General features: G+C 46.8%; 1 protein-coding gene across 1 annotated transcript in view; it reads left to right on the top strand.

Annotated features, from left to right (window-relative positions):
- Positions 1-26,437, top strand: part of WDFY4 (WDFY family member 4) — a 248,721-nt gene that overhangs the window by 32,507 nt on the left and 189,777 nt on the right. Inside the window, exons 4-12 of the mRNA XM_055538375.1 lie at positions 42-154; positions 2,176-2,310; positions 4,986-5,175; positions 7,488-7,677; positions 9,722-9,879; positions 11,360-11,812; positions 12,857-12,961; positions 14,370-14,560; positions 22,375-22,955. Of these exons, the coding sequence (XP_055394350.1) occupies positions 42-154; positions 2,176-2,310; positions 4,986-5,175; positions 7,488-7,677; positions 9,722-9,879; positions 11,360-11,812; positions 12,857-12,961; positions 14,370-14,560; positions 22,375-22,955 (2,116 nt within the window). The remainder of the gene's footprint in view (positions 1-41; positions 155-2,175; positions 2,311-4,985; positions 5,176-7,487; positions 7,678-9,721; positions 9,880-11,359; positions 11,813-12,856; positions 12,962-14,369; positions 14,561-22,374; positions 22,956-26,437) is intronic.

The following is a 26,437-nucleotide window of genomic DNA, read 5'->3' on the forward strand; positions in this document are numbered from 1 at the left end:
CCTGCTGATGACACTTTCTCTCCTCCCCACACTGTTGCCAGAGCAAGCACGGGTAGCAGCTGGGAAGCTGCTGCAATGGAAGGGAGATGCGAACGTGGATCAGGATGGTTACCTACTCCTGAAGTCGGTGTATGTGCTCACGGGGACAGATTCCGTAAGTTCCAGGCCCCACTGGCCCCGCCTCCCTTGCTGGGCACTTCTCACCAATGTCCCAGCACATGGCAGTGGAATTTCTCCAGGGTGCTTTCTTTCCACGAAACTGACTTACTGCTTTTCCTCCTCGACACCCCTTGGATAAAGAACATGGACTTCAGAGTCTGAAATCCTGCCTAGTCGCATCCTGCCTTTTCACCTTGTGTGCCACCTTGAACAAATTATTTGATTTCTTTGCATCTCTGTTGTGCTGTTAATTTTAAAATTAGAGATAATAATGCTTCCCTTCTAGGGTTAGTGTGAGGATCAATGATGGGTGATGTGTGTAGACTATATTTCCTGTGTGTCAGGGCGGGGCTGGGTGCATGCCACGCATTGTACAGTTAATCCTTCCAAGACCCTAGGAATCAGATTACAGTGATGCTGTGCTGGTGATAAGAGTCAGGTTTGCCTGTGATGTGCAGCCTGTCTGACTCCATGCATTGAGCCACTGCTCTTTACTGCCTCCTGCTGCACTCAGACTAGAGGAGCCAGGCCTGTAGGCACCTGCCCCGTGCCGCACCAGAAATGAAAACGACCGCTATTCCTTCTTACCCTCCAGGCCCCATCCTGGCTGTGTTCATCCCACCATGAAGCGGGGACCTTGAGTGGTCTGCCGACGACTGGTGGCGTCTCAGGCAGAAGCAGCCCGCAGAAGCTGTGGCCATCAGCATAAATGACCCAAATCAGGTCCAGAGGCTCCTCTGTCTAGTGAGAGTGCCCACTGTGAGTGTCCTGGTGCCCAGCCTAGGAACAGCAGGGAACCAGGCTGGGGTGGTGGCTGCCCTCTGTCTAGTGGTGAACACGGGCGTCTGACGGGCATTTGGAGATAGTACCAGGAAGTGGGAGAGGAGCATGGCAAACAGTTGCTCATCAGAGGGAGGACCACCTGCCTGACATTTCCTCTCTGTGAACAGCCTGGACCACCATCAGGGACAGTGACCTGGAACACAGAGTAGGGGCTCTTCACCCCCTGAGGAAGGCCTATTTTCAGCGTGGGCAGTAAAAATTAACCTAAAGCCTTGCTTTCTGCTGGGAGGAGTCTGCCTCCAAAGCAGCGAGAGAGTAAGCAGTTGGCTTTCTGGGGAGATGGTGCAGTTCAGAGCCCAGGGAGAGACAGCCTGAGTGCGGCCACGCAGGGGCATGTGCCCAATACAGGGGGCAGACGTTACCTGCCGTGAAAACCTTTAGGCACCAGCAGCCTGGTGCTGGCCCAGACTGTACATTCTTCCTTTCTCTTTTCTAACGTACCCACCGTGTCTGTCAGCTTAGTCAATAGGGTGGGATATTGTGTGCTTTATATTAGCCACACGCGAGCTCTCTCGTGCTCAGGTATGTGCACACACGTGCGGAGGCTACAGTGCCGTCATAGCGGTGCAGCTGCAGGAGAGCCCGTGGAGAGAGGCCCTGTGACGCTGCACACTCAGGCTGATCCCTCTATTCTGACTCCTTGTCCTCTCTGTCTGGCAGTCCTGGGGCTGCTGAGGTGTGTGGCTCTCTGGGTTATTGGTCCTCACCTACAGGGCTGTTTGGGTCAAGCTGAGGTCTTGGATCTGAGCGAGAGGATGGAAAGAGCCCTGATCATGTCCTTAATTCAGATGCTTGAACTTGTTCTCAGCCACCTCTTCCTGACTGAGTTTCCAGTTCCCTCATCAGGAGAAAACCTGTCAAAATCAGTGGTGTGATTGCCAGGAATGCCCTTGATTTCTGCTCTGCAGCAGCAACCCCCTTTTCCTTCCTATCATCTAGCATGTAAAAGATACATCTACCTAGCACATAATACACACTTTATGTAAACTTAATCTTCACAGCTGTCCCATTGGCCCTAAAATTGTCTCCATTCCTAATTGAGAATGTGTCGCCCAGAGAGAGGAAGTGACTTCCCCAAGTTTGTGGCTGAAAGAAACGAGTTGGATGACCTCTCTGGTCTGGGTGTGGAGCTGTGCTCTGCAGCCCTGGGTCACGTCTGAACTTCCCTTGCAGGAGACGCTGGGCAGAGTTGCTGAGTCTGGGCTCCCAGCCCTGCTCCTCCAGTGCCTTTACCTGTTCTTTGTTTTTCCTCTGGAAACGGATGAGCTTTTAGAGAGTGATGTTCAAGTTCAGAGGATGCTTGTGCAGGTGAGTAGGGGGAGGGCTGGACTCCCTGGGCCAAGGCCAAGCTGCTTCTTGGTCCTCCAACCTGCTTGTCCAACCTCCTCTGGTCTCTCTCTACCCCTAGCTCTGAGCCTCCTCTATTCTACCGGAGGGCCCAGCTCACCCCTTCACCCCTAGGCTCTGCAAAGGCTGCAGAATCCCGTGCATTTGGAAGACAGAGTTTCTCTCTGCCTCCTTGTATCTCTGTGCTGCCATTGTTTTCTTTCCGCCTCCTTGTATCTCTGTTGCCGTTGTTTTCTCTCGGCCTCCTTGTATCTCTGTGTTGCCCTTGTTCTTTTCCAGAACAGTGTGCTTCTCCTCCTCCTCTGCTTGGCTGCACCAACTTCTTGTCCTCCAGTCTGTGTTCTAGGGCCCTGCTCACCCTCCTGGGCACCTGGAACCTCCTGTCTCTGGCTCCTGCACCTCTGAGAATAAACTCGCTAAGCCCCCCTTGCGTAACTCTATAAGTACTTGCTATGTCCCAGCCTTGTGCCCTAACCTTACACCCATCACCTGCCTGAGTCCTGTCTTTCATCACAGGATGTGAATGGTATTGTCATCTTCATTCAGCGTAATCTAAAGTACGGCGAGTAAACACGAGTCCAGAGTCCAAGTGGCTCAGTGGTAAAGAATCCACCTGCCAAGCAGGAGACGTGGGTTCAGCCCTGGGTCAGGAAGATCCCCTGGAGAAAGAAATGGAAGTTTACTCCAGTATTCTTGCCTGGGAAATCCCATGGACAGAGGAGCCTGGCGGGCTATGGTCCGTGGGGTCATGAAACAGTGGGACATAACTTAGCGACTCAACAACAATAAGGGTCATAGAGGAGGTGGGTGGGGGCAGGGATTGGAACCCTGGGAATCTGGGTTCTGAGTCTGCATTTAACCGCTCTGTGGGGTCATCTCCATCTCTCCTCTCGGACCAGCTCAGGCCATTATCACGTGCGGGGTGCTCCTGTCGTTGCCCGTCTTTCCTGTCTTCTCTAACTGGCAGAGACTTTTCACGTAACTTCTCACCTCTCTCCCCTACCCCTTTAATGACAAGTTCTGCTTTCTCAGCTTCTGGAGTGCTGTGTTCTCCAGAAAACTCCTCTGGCCCCTCTAGTGGGGGTGGGGTTCTCTTTGTGCCTTGGCAGGGCATCACACGGAGCAGGTACCTAGGGCCATTTGGGAACCGCCAGTCCAGCTGTCCACTGAACATGCACGTTCACATCTGCATCACACGGAGCAGGTACCTAGGGCCATTTGGGAACCGCCAGTCCAGCTGTCCACTGAACATGCACGTTCACATCCGCGCCCGTTTTAGACCAAGGCTCAAGCCAGAATCCTCATTACCCGTGGGTATCTCATGAGTTCTGCCAGATTCCACTTATGCAGGGGTGTCCCCTAAGCGTCACTTGTTAGAAATTTAGGCCTCATTTGCCCACATATAAATCATATTTTAAGTGGTGGTCAGGACACTGGGTACTTAAACAAGTCTTTACTGTGTGGTTTCCACGCGCTCTGCAGGGAATTGATGCAGCCCTGTCTTCAGTGGTCCTCTCTACGTTTGGACAGAATGTGAGCCACAGCAATACCACCTCAAAGTTCTTCAGAGTTTCCTTATTTCATTCCACAAAAATGTACAGAGCTCCTCTTGGGTGCATCTCTATACTAGACCCACACCCTCTCATAGAGATGACAGAGAGATGGAGAAGCCAACTGGGGAGAACAATCGCATGGATAAAGGAGCAGCGTCCAGTTTTTTAAATGATGGAAAACTGAGAGATGTGCTGGGAAATGAGAGCCAGGGGACCTGACTTATGGTTGAGCACAAATGGAGACACTTCTGAGGAAATGGCATTGGACCAGGGAGCTGAAGGTGGGATGGAGATGTGAAGGGGGAGGAGACAGGAGAGGAGAAGAAACGGCTGGCCAGGTGAAGGGTCGCATGGCCACAATCACTGGCCATCTTCAGGGGAGACCAGAAGAGGGGGGCTGTCCCCAGTTCCATGACTATCCAGCTGAGACTCCATCACCATGCAAAAAGGGGCTCAAGGATTTGGGCAGAAAGAGCTTTCCATGTTCGCCAAAGTGGAGGAGGCTCCCCGCAAGACCACCAAGAGCCAGAAGGAGAGCGCACAGGGTAACATGAGGGAAGAGGCAGGGCTGGGCCGTGCGGAACCCTGAGCCATGTTAGAGCATTTGGTTTCCATGCCTGTGCACAGTAGGTTTTCAGGAGGTAACCATAGGAACATGGGATGGATAGGAGCAAGAAGTCCAGCTAGGAGGTTACAGGATAGCGCTCGTAATCTTACGGAGAAGTAGAGGTTGAGTGCCAGCCAGGGATTCAGGAACACAGCTCTCTTTTTAAATAGCACCGTTGATTCTTTATTTTAATCACAGGTGGCGTTTTCTGCATGTCTATGTAATAAGACACCTATCTGAGTCAAACACTCTTGTGTTATTATGACGTGGAAAGGATAACCACTGCTTGTACTGAGTTAGGAGTCCACATTTTAGCTCTGCCACCTCTTTATGGGTGGCTGTTGACCTTAGCAGTCTCAGGCAGAGGGTGATAATCCACAATTCTATCTCTCCTGCTGAGACAAGAAAAAGTAAGGAACAAATTCATTACAGGAAGGAGGCTTCCTAACCAGAGACTTTGTATTTTTCCCCCTCAGATGTTGCTCAACATTTGCGGAGAGGCTCAGAGTCTGGAGGGACTTCTCTCAGGAAATGAACTCCAGTCTCTCATGATTGCCACGACATGTCTTCGAGAGCACAGCTGCTGCTTTTGGAAGGAGCCTACCTTCTGTGTGCTGAAGACCATCTCCAAAGCCCAGAACATCGGCGTCATCCAATACCTGCAGGGTATGACCCTGGGAGACCGGGAATGGTCTGTGGGCACACTTTCTAGAATAAGACCCTGGGATGCCCTGGCAGCATTAGCATAGATTCCAGGGATCCAAAAAGAGATGAACAAACAGGGTTTTCACTGATGTCCAATTATGCCTGGTGGGTGATCCTATGTTACTTGGGTCCACTCGTGACAGGGCTTTTACTGTTCATTTTGATGATCCATTGGAAGGGAGAGGGAAAGGGCAATTTATTTACTACACATACTGTCAAACACATGCTATGCTGAGCTCATTCGTATATTATCTAATTTTTTGAGCTAGATATTGACGATTAATGCCATTTTGTAGTGAGGAAGCGGATGATTGAGCACGATATAAGAATTTGCCAAGGCTCCCCAGCTAGTGAAGAAGAGAATCACATATTAAAGCCGAGATGCCAATTCCGGCGCCTTAGGCTCTGCTCTGGACAGTGTGTGTAAGAGTTAAGGACTTCGGTTCTGAGGTCAGACAGCCAGGCTGTGGGCTCCGGCCCTGTCCCCCTAGCTGAGTGACCTTGCGCACTTTACTGCCTGTGTGCTCAAGCTCCTTTGTCTGTAAAGTGGAGATAACAACCCCGCTGATCTCACTGGATTGCTGGGATGCATTAATGAGTTGGCATATTTGAAGCCCTCAGATAGTACCTGGCAGTGGGCGCCCCATTGGTCAGCATCCCAGCATCATTACTTGGATGTGATCAAAGGTTGTACCCTGAGGGAATCAATTCTTCTAGCTGTCCCAGGACTTCCCTTAGCATCGTCTGTCTCCCAAGGACGCGGGTAATGCTGGGAAGCACAGACACCACTGTGGCCTGCAGAATCTTGGGAAAATGTATCGGCCTCCTTTCAGATGCTGGCCCACCATGGGGCAGGGAGGGAGGCTCTGCAAGGATAGCATGGATGAGTAGGTTCTGACAAAAGTCTTCAGCTGACCTTCGCAGCACCGTTGTTCAGCTTCACCAGCTGAAGTGCCTCTTAGGAACACAACCGTCCATCTCTTGGGCTAACTCCAAGGGATCTGAGCCTGCCAATGTGACCTGCTTGCCACAAGCACTTGTCCCATGACTTGTCTTCTTTCTGGGACCCCTTATAATAGAGGGTGTCAGGCGGTGAGAGCTGGGCACATACAAGTCCCCCCCTTACTGTAACTGAGCCCTGGGATAAAACATCATCCCCAGTTTCATGACTGAAATTTCCCGATGAAGCTACGGTCCAGCGGTAATAGTGTAAGGCTGAGCCAGGCCTGAGGTGCTCAGCAACACAGGCACCCCACACAGACTAGAGTCAGAGGCCCCTGAGAAAAAGCTGCCTGCCTTGCTGTCAGGAGTCTCTCACTATAGTCATTATTCTCAGCTGGGAAAAAAAAAAAAAGCCATGTTATGGAGATCTAGTCACCTAGAGTCCTGTGCCCAGGGCCCTGCAGGGGAATGAGTATTTTCCATGGGCCTGTAGGCTGAGGAGAAGGTCAGCAGGTGAGCACTAGGCTGGTGTCTCCCTGCCGAGCCGGTGGCTCTCAGTGCTCCCTGCCCAGCATGCAGTATTGGGAGCGTGTCCTTGGCCTCGCAGGCGAGGGACTGAACATGCCTTATCTCAAATTTTGAGAGACACTTTTCCTGAACACTGGCGTGGCTTTCCTGGCATTCAGAAGAGGCTTCTCCTAACAAAAGAGCCCTAAAAACAGTGATTCATCAAAATGCAAACCCAATGGCATCTTTCTGCTGACTCAGTTCTTCCCCTGGCCTCTCACAGCTCTGGGGTAAACAGTGCGTTCCATAGCAGGCCACACACCAGCTGGACCGTCTTCCACCCTCTGCCTTGTGGAGCACACTTCCAGGCTCCAACCCTCTGGATTCTTTAGTAGCTGAAACACACCCTCTTTTTGCCCTTCGTCTTCCCAAGTGTTCATGTATCCTTCCCTGCACTTTTCATCAAGCTAATTTCTGCACAGCATTGCTTCCTTAAGGTCTCCTGTGACACTCAGGTCTTGTGTCTTGCCTTTTGTTATCTAATGGACCTGGATTCCTCTGCATGCTGGGAATTAGGGGCAAAGGGCTAAGAGATTTTCATCCTCTTCTTTTTTAACTTACTCTCCATCTGGGCCCCAGAGCGTGGCTCTCAGGATGACACTTCTCAGAGAGGAAGCTTCTTCTTGATCCAAGAGTCAGCAGAGCATTTTAGATGAATTCTTATTCACATCTTGACATGCAATTTAAAATCAGGTGGTGAGGGAATGACCACTGCAGCAAAGCTATTGTCTCTGAGCTCAGCGTGGGTGTGTTTACTCCTACAGCCATGGATTGCATCAAGATCTCCCTTCAGAACCTCTCCAGGCTTGTTGACACCCTCCCCGCTCCTGAGGTGAGCGAGGTAGTGAACCTCGTCTTGGGCTTTGTGAAGGACTCCTATCCCATCTCCTCAGCTCTGTTCCTGGAGTTTGAGACCGGGGAGGGCTACCCTCTGCTGCTCAAAGTGTTACTTCGGTAAGTGGCTGCGCTTGGTGGGAAAGAAACAGCGGAAGCTGAGGTCCTCAGAATCATATATGGTGCTGGAGAAAGATATTGAGGCTTTTCAGAATGTCTTCTGAAATACAAATCTCCATAGATTGTGTCCAGAGAGACTTTATTGCGAAAGTAATTCAATGTGCAGCTGAGTTTGAAGTTAACTTCTTTAGGAAACCAATGGATGAGCTCAATAACAGTTTTACCAAGTCCATTTGGTGGCATATACTGCCGGCATGCCTGCTAGTCTGACAGTCTCCTGTCAGAGTCCACATCCTCTGTTGGAAGGCTTTCTAGGATGGCTGTGACGAGCTCTGCCTGTATGCTGTGGGGCTGGAAGTGCCCACAGGTCAGCAAACCCCAGGAATAGCCCTCTACCAATGACTGGTAGAAGCTGATGGATATGCACCCGGCAAAGTTGCCCCTTGGGTGGGATAGCTGTACTTTGCCTTCCAGAGTCCCCAGGAGGACTAAGGTCCAATTGCTCTTGCTTGATAATGTTCCTGTACTGGCTTCCTTCCATTCCCTGTCTCAGAGGGCCTGTCCCTTACTGTTTTTCTCAAATTATTCATCCGTGGGAAACACACAAAGATGTGACTCAGCAAAATCTGGACTAATTTCCTCCACTCTGAATTGCTATGTCATCTTCAAGTTGGGTCCAGGGATTGGATAAACCAAGGGATGGAAGTGAAAGAAACTTGCTGATGGCCTGAACTCTCCCACTGGTTATGGGGAAGCTCGATAAGGGCAAAGCCACAAAAATTCCCTTGGCTTCGCTCTGACTATGAGCAGCGCTGCTCATCTGTAGGGTGCAAATTACCACTGTGCTTCACAGATTTTGCTACAGAGTCAGGCTTTTAGTCTAGAGGGAGGACCCGGATAAGGGGACTGAAATCCCAAAGGAATGGGATTAGATGACAACATCCAGAGGACCTTCCTCCAAAGGCACACACAGAATGAACATCTCCATGTGCTTAGTCTGTCAGACTCAGACTTAGTCTTAGACTCAGTCGTGTCTGACTCTTTGTGACCCCATGGACTATATAGCTCACTGTAGCTGTCCACGGAATTTCCCAGCCAAGAATACTGGAGTGGGTTGCCATTCCTTTCTCCAGGAGATCTTACCAATCCAGGGATGGAACCCAGGTCTGCCGCATTGCAGGCGGATTCTTTACTGTCTGAGCCACCAGGGAAGCCCAAGGAATGTCTCTACAAGAATGCCATATTTTTCATGAGTCTGGACCATCACTGACTGGTGACTGCTACCATGGATGTCTCTGTCATAGCAGTTCCTAAATATCTCTTTGGTTTCATGGCTGGTTGGTTTTCCCCAGACTTCTTGAGGAAGGCAGGAGGGAAAATAAACTGTTCAGGGAATGTCAGAAAGGACCCATGTTGGCTCATTGTTTTCCTTTTTGCCTTAATGGAAGTCACACTGCCAGTACTTTTCCTCTTGACATGACAATGAGACTTAAGAGACCATTCTCCATGAGAAGAGCAAGGCAGCCCACCACACATAAGTAGCTGAAAACAAAAGAAATACCCACCCTTGAAATAAGCATGAAGAAATCTATTATAATAAAGTCCAGTTATTTCCCATGCTGTTTGTATTGTTGCTCTTCTGAAATATCAAATCTCTCATTTTGGGGGTGCTCTGCCCTGTTGGTGCCTGAGGCCCGTACATTTTGGGGGTCCTTCCACGGAAAGCAGCTCTCCTGTGAGCAGATGCTGTGGCTCTGCTCAGAGGTTTCTCTGTATACAGAGATATTTCAGATACCTGAAATACAGATTTCTCTGTATTCTATCTCTGCAAGTCCTTAGATCTAGGGCTGATGCTTACAAACAGTGACTTTTATCCACCCGCCACCCCCCTGCATACCTTCCGGTGCTAAACTGGTGGAGATCTTTGGGGTCCTGCCGAGCACTGTGATCTTCATTGCCTCTGCCTCTCTGTGACCAGCATCTTGAGCAAACCTGGCTGTTCTGTCCAAGACATCCAGGGAGCTGGTCTCGTCTGTCCCCACAGGTACGACGGACTGACCCAGAGCGAGGCTGACCCCCACCTGGAGGAGCTCCTTGGGCTGGTGGTGTGGCTGACAACCTGTGGGAGGTCAGAGCTGAAGGTGTTCGACAGCATCACTTACCCGCAGCTTGAAGGCTTCAAGTTCCATCATGAGGCTTCCGGTGGGTCCAGGTGTCTCTGGGTGCCTTGTGCCCTGACAAGGCAGTGCCGGTCATTTCCTGCTTCTCTGTGCAGAAACAAACCTGTGGCAGCTGTCAGTGACCCAGTAGGGCCTGATTCTGTCATGCCTTTGGGGGATTACCTATGTACTGAGAATCTCTCCCTTATACATTTTTCCAAATGCCCTGGGTGAGACTTAGAGGAAATGTTTGCTCAAATAATGGAGACAGTCAGTCTGTGGTTTCCACTCTCACCTCTGATGTGACTTCCTCGGTGACATCTGCTTGTCTAACGGGCTGATGGCCCTGAAATAGCAACCCAGGCTCAGAGTCAGTGCCCCCTTAGTTCTATGATATATTGATTGATTGATTGATTGACTGATGAATTCAATCAACATGTACTGATGCTTCTGTCCAGCAGCCACTCTGCACCATGCTGGAAACCACTGTGAACAGGCCAGGTGTCTGTGCCTTAAAGATGCTCTACAGAGACTGTGACATAAACCCCGAGCTATAATCTACTCAATAACTGGCTCATAAATAAGAACAGTGGTGACATGAAGGGTGGGGTTTAGCTCTGCCTGGGTCAGTCAGGAAACTCTGCACAGAGAGTCTCATTCAAGAGAGGTCTCAAGGCAAAGGATGGGTGGGCCAGGAAGGAAGGAAGGGGACAAAGTGGAGGGTGAAAAGCTGTGAGGCCAGCGTAGGAAAAGCCACTGGATGTGACTCCAGCAGACAAACAGGGCAGTGTGTGGACTAGAGAGGAGTTTCAGAAACATTTTGAGTGTCTGAGGCAGAGAGAGCTGGAAGTAGAGAGTTCTGTGAGGAAGTGTCTCAAGGGCAGGATAGAATGAGGCTTGACCTTGTGTCTGGAGAGAAAAGGGGGGATGAGTTCAGATGGTCTTTTTATTTAATAGCTTGTCTAGAAATGAAACTGACTTTGCTTAGTAATCTTTAGCATCATTTGATTTTAACTAATTGAAACCAGTCTTCCAGCCCCATGCTGCCCAATGGAAATATAATGTGAGCCACATTACATAATTTTAAATGTTCTAATTACAAAATTTTAACAATTAAGAAGAAACAGGTTACATTATTTTTCATAATATATTTTATTTAACTCTATATCGCCAAAATATTACCATCAAAAATGTGATCATACAAATAACCGTTAATGATTTTTTTCATCATGTTCATTTCTTTATGCTATGTCTTAGAAATCTGGTGTGTATTTTTAACTCATGGCACACCTGAGTTCACAGTAGCCACATTTCAATGCTTAATCAGCCAGCACATCTTGGACAATGCAGCTCTAGAGCTCAGAGCCTAGGCAGATGGCTTCTCTGGACTTCTGATAGATATTTACTACAGGAATTAGAAAGTAGAAACTTTAAATGGCACATCCTCGTGATAATTTAACCACAAATTTTTAGGCATAGTCAAGAAAAATGGCTTGCAGGATGATTCCTTTTTGTATCTTCAGGGGTGACTGTGAAGAATCTTCAGGCCTTTCAAGTCCTGCAGAATGTTTTCCACAAAGTCAGCGACCCCATCCTCTGCACCAAAGTCCTGTCGTCCATCAGGACCATGTGGACCTGGAACGCCCGCAACTTCTTCCTCCTGGAGTGGACCCTGCAGCCCATCTCGCAGTTTGTGGAGATCGTGCCCCTGAAGCCAACCCTGGTGCAGAGGCACTTCTTCCAGATGCTGGAGGCCCTGGTGTTCGAGCTGCGTTACGTGCCCCATGAGATCCTGCGGAAGGTGCAGCGCCTGATCCAGGACAGCCCGGAGTCGCTGTGTACCCTCGTGGCCCTGCAGAGCATCCTCAGGATTGCCGGTGGCGACCCGCTCTTCACTGACATTTTCCGGGACTCGGGGCTCCTGGGTCTGCTGCTGGCCCAGCTGCGGAAGCACGCCAAGATCCTGAGGAAGTCAGGTGCCTCCCTGGAGCGTCAGGAGGGGAAGGGGGATGGGCCGGGGTCAGTGTTCGCCGGGCCTGGTCTGTGCTCCAGCCCCACCAGCATCAACGTAACAGAGAGAAGTGAGGTGCAAGTGTCCCTGCTGCCGTGAAGCTTAGAGACAGTACCCTTGGGATCCATGGCTTCACAGAGCAGGCAGCCTCCCTGTTCTCTGTAACTTGCTTGCTCCTCCCCACAATAAGTTGAGAAGGATAGGTGTAACTTTAAGCCAACTCATGGGACTAACTCAGGCCTGATGAGTTCTAAGCTATCAGATACCTCCTGCACCGGTTATTGTCTGAGTATGTAGATGGGTAGATGGGGAGACAGGGCCTCAGGAGTGCCAAAGGGAAAGGGCTTTCAGAGAGGCCTGAGCTCTGCGTGGGGGAAAGGTGTGGGGTCACCTCTGGGCTCTACTGGAACGTGGCCACCTTGCTCACATGGGGCTGTAGGGCCCAGTGGTCTCCCACTTGGAACAGAGGTCAGCAACCAGGGCCTTGCTGGCCCAGCTTGACCCTCTAGCCTTGGCCACACTTTTGTGCATCCTGCTGGGTTGTATGCCCATGGCTTCTTGGCAGCATCCCCTTGCCTCTGCCTCAGGAGTGCTTGCCTGGGTTTTCCTCCTTGCCTAACCGTGCCCCACGCATATACCTTGGATTTTTCTATAAGCCTTCCAGGGGATTCGGATGCAATTCAAGTTGGAGAGCTTCTGATGTAGGGATTATAGGGTCACATCTTACAAGTTGGGATGCACACTCCTTTATAATGGAAGCATGATATTCATCTTTCTTTAAGAAGATAGATATTGGACATGTCAATGGACATGAGTTTGAGCAAACTCCAGGAGACAATGAAGAACAGGGAACCTGGTGTGCTGCAGTCCATGGGATCGTGAAGAGCTGGACACGACCCAGTGACTGAACAACGACAACAAAGAGGGTAGAAAAGTGATGAAACTGGAGATCTGGGGCCATAGCAAGTGTGCTTAAAATTTTGTGTTCGTTGTTTCTTAAATATGGCAGGAAACAAAGAGGTCAATCCTGGAGTTCAAGATACAGAAAGAGAACTGACTTGTGTGATGCTGAAAACGGTGGTCACGCTTCTGAAAGGGTCAGTTAGGAATGCAGGTGAGAACGGTACCAAATTCACACTGTGACTGCTTGGGGAAGCATTGGCTATTTCCTGATGATTTATGTCAGTGTTCAAAGGCTACATCCAAAGAATAGCCAACACTATGGCTGTGGCCAATGTCCATTCACTGCTTTATGTCTGCTGATCATCAGTAAATTGGTAGGCACATCAGTTGACACTTTTTACTGTTTAGGTTGCTAAATAAGGTTGTGAGTCAAAGAGTTATCTTAAATTTACGAGACCACAGAAACCCCATTTCCCTCAAGTAAAATCTTTTAATATCCTGCTGCACTGACTATAGATGCTTTTATAAAAGGATTCAAATTGCAAAATATTGTCATCATTTTTAAGAGATATAATTTGATGTGCTTCTGGCCCATGAAGGATTTAATAGCTTCATTCATTTAAAAAAAAAAATTAGCTTCCTGAGATCATGTGGCTCCCATGTTTAAAAATACATGCATAAAACATATGCATGTATGTTATACTATAAAGCAGATGCATCAACAAAGTGACATGAATGGCTTTAGTGACATGGTGCGTCTTTACCTGGGGCCCTCACAGGTCAACTATACCAAATGTGAATGACTCTTTCATTATGGTAGAGCATCTCTAATGTGAGACTATAAAAGATTTCCTGGAGGTTCTGGTTAAAAGGGAGATACATATTCCTAGGTTTCCTCCCAAAGATCTAATTATCAGGTCAAGGTAGAGCCCAGAAATCTACTTTTAAAAGCCCCCCTAGGTGATTCCATGTAAGGAATACCTGGCCCATAATTGGGAAATTCTGCTTCATGGAGTTGACCAGCTCAAATCCACATCATGCCATTTGAATGATCCAGTTACTTCCTGGTTCTTATTCTACATGTAATTACTCCAAAGATCAGTGCTGGGAAAGAAATTCTTAGGATTACTTTTTAAACAAAAAACACACCGTTAGCCAAATTTCTTTGATTCTGCTCCCCCACCATCCCAAGAAACTGCTTATGAATTAAATATTCTTAAATTCCGACTTGCTTTCAACAAGACTTTAGGCAGAGATAAGAATTGATAAGATAAGAATTGCCATTGGCCCTGGATTAGGGATTATGTGGAAATAAATGTCAGAGGTACATCCAGTTAAAGTTTATATTACTTAGAAAAGGGGGAGGGTGGTTTCAAAAGCTGAATTCTCACTGGAGAAGAAAGTTTTCTTTTTAATTCTCAGCTCCATAGTTTCTCTATTCCTCTTCTTATTTTAACAGTAAGTATTAATTTTGGAAAAAAAGTTTCTAATGGGTGGAAAAAACATATACATATGTAGCCAAACAAACTTGGAAATTGTAAAGAAAAGCTGTCCTTATAATTGAAACTAAGGTCCCAAGACACCCATCACTCTAGCAATACTGTCTGTCTGGTCCCCAGTTGTCCTGAAAGACCACGGCATGGTGCCCTTCATCAAGATCTTCCTGGATGGTGAGTGCTACCGGGCAGCCTCGCTCAGCATCTTGGAGCAGCTCTCAGTCATCAACGCCGAGGAGTACATGAGCATCATTGTAGGCGCTTTGTGCTCGTCCACTCAAGGGGAAATACAGCTGAAACTGGACCTCCTGAAGGTGATGTCAAGTCCTGCTTTGTGATGGGCTTTCCTATGGACATGCAGCCAGTGGTTGGCATTTGCCCATGCGTTCATTCCTTCACTTGGTCACTTATCATGCAGGCAGAGCAGTGCTAGCTGCTGTCACACATAGCTCCTACCCACTCAATAGCCTGGCACATTAGAGGTTTCTTACATATGGTCCAATCAGTAATTGGGAGGAATGTCATTCAGGGACAACTGTCACCTAGGCACCTAATCCAGCCAGCAGACAAGGGAAGGGAGAGCAAAGAAAATGGCACACATTCTTTTTCTGGCCTAGAACTGGTGCGTGTCCAGTTTTCTTTGGGCAGGATTCATCCGGATGCATGAGGTGCCAGGAAATGCAGTCCTTGGTTGGGCAGTTACTTCCCAGCCACACTGCAAACTATGGAAGTGGAGCCCGAATTGGTGGTGGCCAAGCTGCAGCCTTGTTTAGCTGCCCAGCCTTTAGTGAGCATCTACCAGGTAACCAGGCCTGATGAGAGTGGCCTGGGACACACAGCTGAATGGAACTCAGCCCTTGCTAACTGGTAGCTCTAGACTAGGACTAATATTAAGTAAGCAATCATGGTGATGCAGCATGGTTATGCCCTGGTAGATGCTGAAAGCAGGCTGCCATGGGAACAGAGAAGTAGAAACCAGCATTGCCTTTCATGTTTGAGGAAGGGTCACAGAGGAGGGAACGTCTGAACTGGGAAGAGGAAGCCAAAGGCAGTCAAAGGCACAGGAACAGTGGTTACACAGGGAGAAGTCAAACTAGGGTGTCACCTTTGGACAACAAAGAAAAGCGTATATATATATTTTAATAATATTGTTAACCATCATCAAATTATTTTAAAATAGTTAAAGATGATAATAAGTATCATCACCCTTACAGCTCTCACAATTTTCTTTCTGTTCCTGCTTTTCCATTTCTTTTGCCTGTGGGGGCTTATACCTTTAACAAAAATCTTCTGTCTTTCATTTATGGTTGTTTAAGAGAAGAGCAGACTGAAACGCAAATATCCCCCAGGGAACTGATCTGGGGACCTGTCACGTCTATGTGCAAAAGAACCCTGCATGCAAAACGCACTCCTGTTGCATTACCATGTTATACTGGACCACTGGTGAATTTTGTATAATACAAAGTTGCTCTCACCTCCAAAATAAAACCCTCAACCATATTTAGCCATGAGATGACATGGCCCTTATGGCAGAAAGTGAAGAGGAACTCAAAAGCTTCTTGATGAAAGTGAAAGTGGAGAGTGAAAAAGTTGGCTTAAAGCTCAACATTCAGAAAACTAAGATCATGGCATCTGGTCCCATCACTTCATGGCAAATAGATGGGGAAACAGTGGAAACAGTGTCAGACTTTATTTTTTGGGGCTCTAAAATCACTGCAGATGGTGATTGCAGCCATGAAATTAAAAGATGCTTAATCCTTGGAAGGACAGTTATGACCAACCTAGAAAGCATATTAAAAAGCAGAGACATTACTTTGCCCACCAAGGTCCATCTAGTCAAGGGCTATGGTTTTTCCAGTGGTCATGTATGAATGTGAGAGTTGGACTGTGAAGAAAGCTGAGTGCTGAAGAATTGATGCTTTTGAACTGTGGTGTTGGAGAAGACTCTTGAGAGTCCCTTGGACTGCACGGAGATCCAACCAGTCCATCCTAAAGGAGATCAGTCCTGGGTGTTCATTGGAAGGCCTGATGCTAAAGCTGAAACTCCAATACTTTGGCCACCTCATGCGAAGAGTTGACTCATTGGAAAAGACCCTGATGCTGGGAGGGATTGGGGGCAGGAGGAGAAGGGGACGACAGAGGATGAGATGGCTGGATGGCATCACCGACTTGATGGATGGGAGTTTGAGTGAACTCCGGGAGTTGGCGATGGACAGGGAGGCCTGGTGTGCTGTGATTCATGGGGTCACGAAGAGTCGGACACGACTGAGCGACTGAACTGAACTGAACTGAGCTGATCTCAGTACAAAACCATTTTAACAGTTAGAGAACGACATTCAGCTTATTTTACCAACTTAATTTCTCAGCAAAGCCAGTGTCAGGCACTGATGTAGCAGTGTTCATGTTATCTGACGACCTAAGCCTGTGGAGCTCAGCATAGCCAATGTGTCATGAGAAGCCCGTCCCAAAGTGATATTTTGACTATAGTTATCATGCACTTCATAGATGACAAGAACCAAAATGGTGATTTAATCCCAGAGTCAAAAAAATCAGTGAAGGTAATGGAACAAAAACGGAAAGTTAAAGGACTTTTGAAAGATACTAGAGTTCCATGGTTATATGAAGTAACAGGTCTGAAGGGAGCATGTAGAGGGAAGATTAAGGCAGAGAGATAGCAAGAATTAATGAGAGTTTATAGCTGGAGAGCACCTTGGCTTCACGTGGTCCAGTCCTGATGTGGCAGTAGAGACAGGCCCGGAGAGATTCTAATACTCAAAGGTGAAGTTGAATTTGAATCTAAGACTAGTGACTAACAATTTGGTGATCTTTTCTCTTCACCATGCTCTTTGTTGAATTTTTTCCTCATATGTCTCTGTTCAAGTTAATTCGAATGAGGGACAGGGAAGGCAGGGAGCAAGGCAGTCAGGACTTTGATTTTCTCTTGGATGAATAATTGGAATCCCTAATTGTACCTGGCACTTTCACATTTATAGTCAAACAGATCCATGGAGAGGACAGTTTTGGAGAGTACAGTGTTTTTGTGTCTATTACAGAAAAGCTCTCTGCTTTGCGCCAAAGTTCATCTTGTTTACCCAATAGCCCAGAGGCACCATCCTGGAGTGTCAGACCTTGGGTAATAGGACTGAATTTCCAGAATTAGCCATGTGAAGCCATGGTGTTTTACAGATTCAGTATCATTTCAGTATCACACCATCAAGGGAGTACGTCAGGGATGAATACTGTGTGAGCTTTTTTAGCACAGTCATACTCTGGGCTTCCCTTATAGCTCAGTTGGTAAAGAATCCACCTGCAATGCAGGAGACCCTGGTTCGATTCTTGGGTCGGGAAGATCCTCTGGAGAAGGGATAGGCTACCCACTCCAGTATTCTGGCCTGGAGAATTCCATGGACTGCATAGTCCTTGGGGTTGCAGAGAGTCCGAGACAACTGAGTGATTTTCACTTTCACTTTCACCCTGTGCCCAATGCGCTGTCTTCTTCCTGGGCACCAAGTTACTGCTGGGCAGTGAGGAGGGTGCCTGGAGCCTCCATGGCTTTTCCGGGACCAGGCTGATAACACACTGAAGCTCTGGTGGGTTGTGGGGAAGGATTGGGCCCCAGAGCCTGTTCCAGCCGTGCCCACCATCAAGTCCTATGAGCAACTAGCCAACATTTGCTGGAATCTGATGTGAGATAGGCCTTTGTTTTAAATCACCTTGGGAACCCCTTGGGAAACAGAGATGTGAAATTAGTTCTGGCTAGATTTCCCTTTTTGGTGGTTGAGAGTGTGCTTGCGCTGTGCCTGCAAAGTGGGTCAGATGTAGAATGAAGGGGGAGTGATGGAATGTGGGGACCTCCACCCCACCACCTGATCAAGGCTTGCCATCTCTGAAGTATATTCACATCATGGTGCCACCTTCACTTCCCTTCCCTGAGAATTAGCCAGCTGCTCTGGAGGAGAAAATTCCTCCAGAAACATGTGACTTAAGGCAGTTGCTTCCAAAAATCCAGTGGTGCTTCCATACCAATACAGAAGCACATGTGACTTCACCACCTAATTCTGGCAAATGATAACCGAGTTAAAGAATAATGTAAGCAAATGAATTTCCTCTCCACGGCCAGTGGGACCGTGATTGGGTTATGCACAAATTCAGATTGATTTGCTAATATACATTTAGCTGTTCAACTCTGAGCTTAATTGCATTACCTCACCCGTCTTCCAGCATGACACATGGAAAATTATGAGGAATAACAAATAATAGAATGTGAAATAAATCCTGTTAGTCTTAACATAGTTAGCGCTTTGCAGCAGACATCCATTTTATAGATTCAAGCTGGAGGAATACTAACTCAGAGACGATGACATGGTAACTGAGTTAAGGAGGAGAAAATGTGCTTAACGCTGACCTTTCTTGAAATGTGTCAACCCTAGCCTGATTACTTTGACTTCAGCTGATTAAATTTACTCCCTTCCGCGGACTTGCAAGCCTAGGTGATGCATTATCATGCAAAGTTGAATGACAGTAATGGAGACCCTCCTCCTAGGCCCCCAGTTCCTGACAAATCGTTTCCCAAAGTAGCGCAGTATTTATTTTCCTTTATGATAGAAATGTTTCTCTTTAGTTGCTATGAAATTAAGTCTTTGTAATTAGATTTTGGGCTCTTTACTTTATGACTCTGCAAATATGAAATTAACCCCATCCCAAGAAATAATAGAGAAGCCTGAGTTCTAATGACATTACCCCCATTTTAGATAATGACTCTGAATTTAATAAATCAAACAAAGCAACAATTAAGGACAGCCATTCCTTTTTTTCTTCCCCCCTCCCTATAGGAGGAGAGAAGTGCCATCTAGGAATTAAGGGGATAGACCCTCTGAGAGACACAGATCATAAGGATGGCTATTATTGTGTTGCTCTCTTTTTAAAATATCTGCTCTCAGCACTCGGAATGACGGAGATCTGATGAGCAATATTTGGTATAAAACTGGACAATTGGAAGGTGGTTTCTTAAGGGAAGAGGGGAGTTTTGGTGGTCATCTAGCACTAAGACAGTTGCTTATAATCTGATTGGTTTTATTTGTTAATCATTCTGTTTTTTGGGTGTTTATTTTGTCACATGTCATGTGATAAACAGACTTCCATTCATTCCATTTGCCCTGAATAGCGTAATAGGGGTTTTCAGAGCTATTGAAAGCACTCACACAAACTTAGACAGTTTAACACCCTAGAGCCTCAGATTTCTTGAGGTATCGGTACTTTATTTATTTTTCATGGCACTAGTCACATTGAGACAGGTTGAGACAGACAATGCTGAACCACACGCTGATGGTCAGTCAGCCTTTCATGTGGATTATCAGATGGCAGGAAGAGACCACCCGCCACTCAGCATGCTTGAAGGCTAGAGCGCATTTCCACCCTGGTAAAGAAGCATTAATTCTGTCCAGAGCGAGTCCCTCATACAAGACAGGCACAGACGACTGGCCCCAGAGTCCCAGGGTTGGGGGTGGGGTTTGGGGAAGGCAGCTGTGGTGATGCTGTGTATTCAGAGGAAGTCCCTGCCTAGTCTAGGGAACTCTGTGCTGCTAAACCATAAACTTGTACATTCACCAACATTACTATCCTGGAGAATCTGTTCTAATAGTCTACATACAATCTTCTCTTTAAGGACCTGTCTATAAATGCAGTCTTTCCTGAGTTTTGAGCCAAATACAGAAGTAGTTGGACTTCCCTGTTGTCTCAGTGGTAAAGAATCTGCCTGCCAATGCAGTAGACATGGGTTTGATCCCTGAGTCAGGAAGCTCCCCTGGAAAAGGAGATGGCAACCTGCTCCAGTATTCTTGCCTGAGAAATCCCATGGATGGAGGAGCGTGGCAGGCTACAGCCCATGGGGTTGCAAAAGAACTGGACATGAGTTAGTGACTAAACAACAACAGGAGTAGTTAAGTCATATCCTCACGTAGGAGGAGAAAGCAGCTGTCACTAGAAACTCTAGTCCTTAGTGTTTCAATTTGCCTCTGTCTGTCAGACAGTCTGGAAAGCCCATTTCCCTGAACCATGTCCCATGACTCTGATTTGATCCCCTGTTAGTGGGTGACCCTGATGCTGAGTTTCTTTTAAAGAACAAAATAATTCAATTTCCCCACAGCTATCCCCCAGAGCTGTGGTGGGCAGTCATTGATCTAACCACCATAAGTCATGCATTTCCTTTTCCAATAACTGGGAAAAGATCAATTGACCCATATTGGTGTGGATGAATCTTTCTACCTCACTGTATATGATAATTTGCCCATTTTGAGCATAATGATGACCTTTGGCCTTGTATAGATTCTCCTCGTTTCTATAATCTTTGTTTTGTTTACTTGGAATGCCGTTGACGGGGCAGTGGGAACACTTTGGGCAGCTTCTCGGTCACCATTTCTCTCCCGCTTTGGAAGAGTCCTTGCTTGTGTGCATTAGCTTACTTCTGGCTCATTTCACGCTTTCCTACCCCGTGCCTGGGTTCACCGTCCGCCAAGCAGTTCAAGCTTCTTGTAGCAGAATATAAGGTTAGATAACAAAGTTTGGGTTCCAGTGGTACACATTATAGTGTTTCAGATAAACAGTAGTGTTAGGTTGGAGTTACCAGCATTTTAGAGACAGAACTAGAAACTTACTTTCCCCCGCAAAGGACATGACTTCATATATCATATTTATGTGTAACTTTACTGAGTTTCTATTCAACTTTCTCTATATGAGAATTTAGAAGTTTAGTCCCTTCGCTCCCTTTCTGACCCATCAATTTTCTCTTTCTCATCGGATTTTCATGTACTATGCCACAGACTATCACCCTAAACCATGCATTTAAGACACCCATCTCTCCCAAATTAGGAACTTTTTTTTTTCTTACCGTTTTCTCTTTGAACCTTGTTTCCAGCATCCTGAAACTGACTTTACGCTGTGCCTGCCGAGAAAAGGCTCTTTCCTGTGTCACTGGAGCGCTAGACATCGAAAAGGATGAAACAACTCAAATGTTCCTCCAGCACCTGCTACAAAACCACAGGGACTGCTCATTTTCTGGGAGACACGCTTAGGGAACCTGGGTGTTTGATGGAGTCCCATTCAATTTTCACGAATAGTAAACAACTAAATGCCCAAATCTAGAGGCTTTTGATATTTATCTAAAATCATCCATCCATTCTTCACTCTTAGGTGTGAGACTTTAGCCCAGAACGAGAACTTCTTAAGTGCAGTCCTTCTAAAACATTTACTGAACACCTAGGGTATATCATGGGTACTAGGACCAAAGAACGGTACATTGGAAGTGCTTAGTAAGTGTGTGACTCCAGAGGGAATGAAAAGTCTGGCTGTCCAGAAAATCCTCCGCAGTCTTGCAAAGGTAGATTCCACTATGTGCATTGTGATAGGCTAAATTCCACACATGGTCTATGTTATATGCTGTGCCTATGTTTCCCTCCATGAAGGATTTCTCTTCTCCACCTTAATTCCCTTGTATAGTCACACCCGCTTTTAAGTAGATTTGTTTGACTATCTTCCATTTATTAAAAGTACCTGTGTTTGCACACAGAGGAAGGTAAATAGTAGTAAGCTGCTTTGTATAGATTTCACTGTTTCCTTTTGCAATATAGAAAAGGGTACATTCCATGAGCTTAGCAAGTATTTATTAAGTAGGTGCCACAATCCACAGCAGTGAACAAGCCTGATTTCATGTCACTTCAAACTAGAGGAAGGCTGAGACAATTTTCAAACAGCTTCAATGCAGGATGGTGAGAGTTCTGAATGGGGAGTTAGAGGTATGAGCACTCAGCCTGGGATGAGTCTAAGGGAGGGGTCAGAGAAAGGTTTGTGGAGAGAGATGCACTTGAAATATAAGACAGTAAATCAACCCTGTAAAGCAGCATAGGCTTTAAGAGCAGCCATTTGAACAAAGACACTGAGGGGCAACCCAAAACTAAAATAAAGAGGAACGGTACAGACCTCCCAATATTTCAGAATTGCCCCCGGGCAGCTCTCTATTCCTCTGGCATGGATCCTGGAGGAGCATCAGGAATGCTCTGGCAATGCCCAGCTGGAGCTCAGCATTAAAGATCTGCTGCCTGGACCTCACTCACTTTTATCTCATTGGTTTCAGTCTCTGCTCCGGATCCTGGAGACCCCCAAAGGCCGCGCTGCTTTCAGAGTCTCCAGTGGGTTCAACGGGCTGCTGTCCCTTCTCTCTGACCTGGAGGGCTCTCTCCAGGAGCCCCCACTGCAGACGTGGGGGGCAGTGTCCCCCAGCCAGACCCTGGACCTCGTCCTGCACACGCTCTGTGCTTTGTCTGCCGCACTGTACCTGGACCCAGTCAACGGTGACTTCTTTAGGAGGACCGGGCTCTTTGAGAAGCTGGCCGAGGACCTCTGCTTGCTGGGCTGTTTTGGGGCCATGGAGGAAGAGGACGCCCCTCCGCCCTCCCAGGAGGACACCAAGGCCAGGATGTTTGCTGATCTGCTGAGTGAGGCCTTTTCCTCTGCCAGCCTGTTCCCACCCAAGATCCAGAGCTGCCTGCAGATCCTCAGCTTTCTGGACAGCATGGCCCGAGGCACCCTCCACCTGCGCAGGGACCTGAAGGACGCTCCGAGGACCAGGCAGGAGCTAGCGGTGGACCCTCAGAGGGCAGAACCTGGCAGTGACCCCCAGGGAAGCTTCAAGCAGTGGCCAGACCTGGAAGAGAGGTAGAGCTTTGCTGCCTGCTTCCCTAATCTGCCCTCGGTGTGTCTGTCTCCTGTGTCCCAGGCACATAGCCCGCACATGCGTAGTACAAAGTGGGTGTGCGGAAAGTTACTGCTACTAACCCTCCAGAGTCCATTCCCGCAAGGGTCCTCCTATCTGAGGTTTAAGCCAATAGGAGACCGAACTGGATTCAGAAGCAAAGGAAACCTTTCTTCTTTTAACAGAGAATGGAGAGGTGCAAGCTCTCTTGCTCTCTGGACAAGCCTGGGGTGGGGCTGCCTTTAGGGATCCTGTGTAGAGGGGAGGGTGGAACCGCAGGGCTGGGCGCACCACCTCGGCACACAGCCCACGGCCACCACCTTGAATGGAGGATCGCGCACCTCGCTTCTGCAGGAGATCTGCGGGTTGCCGTGTCCTGCGCAGCCATTTTGCACTGGGAACTCCGATCTGAGGCGCCTGCCCGGTGCAGGGCCTCTGCAGGCAGTGACCAATGAACAAGTGAGACTAGACTAAGCACAGAGGAAGAGGTTAGACCTTATCTTATCACCTAGATTCCATCTTGTGTTTCCTGGGGATCCCAGTGGGCTTTGCTGGTGACAGCGTGATTTTCTTTCCTTTAAATCGAGTTAACTTGGTCTTGGTTAACTTTGCCTTTTCTTTTCTTTAAATCAAGTTTCTTTTCTTTAAATCAAGTTAACTTCACCCCCACCCCACACCCCCACCCCACACACCCCGCCACCCTGAGAGCTGGCAGAAAACCGGTCTGACTCAGTTCAGGGTCGGGGGATGCTGATGAGTCACACGAGAACCAGGGAAGCTTACCTCATCTTGGAAACTGAGGGCAGAGCTCTGCGCGCACAGGCTCCCTTTCTCCTTTGGCATCTTTGCTGTGCCTCGGAGCCTAGGTGCCTGGGCCCAGCCTCTTTGGTGTGCTGAGTAGCCTTTGCCTTCCTAGATCGCATCTCCTGCCTGCCAGAGCACTGCCAGGGCGTGGGTGATGTCCTTGACCTGTGAGACACAAACCATAGCGTCCTTCCCAATCATGGGACTCTTCTTGTTCTTTCTTGCTGCTTCCATTTCCCCCAACAAGGACATCTCTTCTGCAGGCTAATCTTCTCAAGGACCTGACTTTGATAAACAACTTTTGACTTTCATGCCTATAACACAGAATTCCACTAAAGTGAGGGAGCACAAAGAACCGCCCACCCGCCTTGGGTCAGGAGGGGGAAAATGAAGTAACAAAACAACAGAATAGTTGGTATCTTTTTTTTTTCATTCCTCTGAAGCATCGATGATAAGACAAAAATTAATATTGCAGTAAACTATCCTGCCTGCCACCTCTCCAGGTCACGTGGCCCTTAACACCACAGGATTCTCTTCTGAAAGACATTGCACGTTTATCCAAAGTGAGCAGCGCGTGTGTCAGCCAGACGTCAGTACTGGGAGCTGGTGGTGAGGGGGCTGGATGTCAATTCTCCAGCCACTGTGATAATCATGATTGTTTTTGTTTCATCAGTTAATCTGGTAAATCAGTTTGTTTTCTGACCTTGCATTCCTGCAGAATTTGCTCATGATATAATTATTGCTAGATTTGATTTGCTGAGTTTTTAAAAATATTTTTTGTTTGTGAGAAAGTTCAGCCCTTCACACTTTCTTTACTATTCTTACTGTCAAATTTATGCTGGCCTAAGCAGATGGGCAGTGTTCCCTCTTAGCTGTGTGATAGAACTTGTCAGTAAAACCTCAGGATCCTGATGTTTCCTTGTGAGGAAATTTATTCTTTTTTCTTCTATCTTTTTTTTTTAAAGAGCAGCTTCTTTATTGAGACATAACTTATTGAGACATAACACCATAAAATTCTCCCCTTTAAAATGTACAATTGAATGTTTTTCTTGTATATTCACAGAATTATATGATCATTACTACAACTTATTAGAACATTTTTATCACACAAAAAAGAAACTCCATACCCATTATCCATTATTTTCCATTTCTTCCACCCCTACCTCCAGTCCCCGGCAACCATTAATTTATCTTCTGTCTTTACTGACTTGTCTGTTCTAGATATATCATATAAACAGAATAGTCAAGTATGTGATTTTTTTGTTTCTGGTTCTTTCATTTAGCATAATGTTTTCAGGTTCATCCATGTTGTAGCATGTATCAGTACTTAATTCTTTTTATTGACAAATAATATTCCAGTGTGTAGACCACAGTTATGGTCTACATAACGGCTGATGGGCATTTGTGTTGTTTTCACGTTAGGGCTATTATGAGTAATACTGCTATGAACATTCATGAACAAGATTTTTGTGGATACATGTTTGTGTATCTCTTGGCTAGATACCCAACAGTAGAGTGACTAAGTCATACGGTAACTCGATGTTTAACATTTCGGGGAACCACAAATCATTATCCAGAGTGACTGCACCATTTTATGTTCTTACTAGTAGTGTGTGAGGGCTTAGTTTGAACATCTTTTTGTCAACTCTTGTCATTATCTCTTTGACTATAGCCCTCCTAATGGGGATGATGTGGTATCTTATTGGGCTTTTGATTTTCATTTCCTTGACGGCTATTGATATTGAGAATCTTGTCACGTGCTTGTTGGCTACTTGTGTATCTTCTTTGGACAAAAGTCTATTAGACTCTGCACCTTTTAGAAATTGAGGTGACATTGGTTTATAGCTATATGTTTCATGTGTACAACATTATAATTCGACTTCTGTATATACTAGAGTGTGCTTGCCACCAAAAATCTTATTTCCATTCATCACCATACAGTTGATCTCTCTTACCCATTTTGCCCTCCTGCAACCCTCCTTCCCTTCCTCTAACCACCAGTCTGTTATCTGTCTCTGTGTTTTTATTTTGTTTCTGTTTTTTTTTTTTTTTTTTTTTTTGACTGCACAGCATATGGGATCTTAGTTCCCCAACCAGGGAAAGTGAGATTCCTGCAGTGGAAGCATGGAGTCTAACCACTGGGCGGCCAGGGAATTCCTTCTATGGGTTTGTTTTTGTTTTGTTCTATTTATTCAATTATTTTTGTACTTTTTACATTCCACATATGAGTGAAATCATACACTATCTTTTCCATCTGACATTTCAAGTAACATAATATCCCCAAGGTCCATTTATATTGTAAATGGCAAGATTTCACATTTTTATGGCTGTGTAGGATTCCACAGTGTGTGTGCATGCGTATCACATCTTCTTATCCATTAATCTGTCGACGGGCACTTAGATCATTTCCTTATCTTGGCTACTGTAAATAAAGTTGCAGTGAATGTAAGTGTGTATATATCTCTTTGAATTAATGTTTTCATATCCTTTGGATAAATACTCAAGAGCAGAATAGTTGGACCATATGGTGGTTCTGTTCTTAATTTTTTGCAGAATCTCCATGATGTTTATTTACATTCCCACCAACAGTGAATGAGGGTTCCTTTTCTCTGTACCCTCGCAAATACTCATTATTGCCTAT

This window comes from Bubalus kerabau, chromosome 1 (assembly GCF_029407905.1).
Source record: "Bubalus kerabau isolate K-KA32 ecotype Philippines breed swamp buffalo chromosome 1, PCC_UOA_SB_1v2, whole genome shotgun sequence".
Classification (NCBI taxonomy): Eukaryota; Metazoa; Chordata; class Mammalia; order Artiodactyla; family Bovidae; genus Bubalus; species Bubalus kerabau.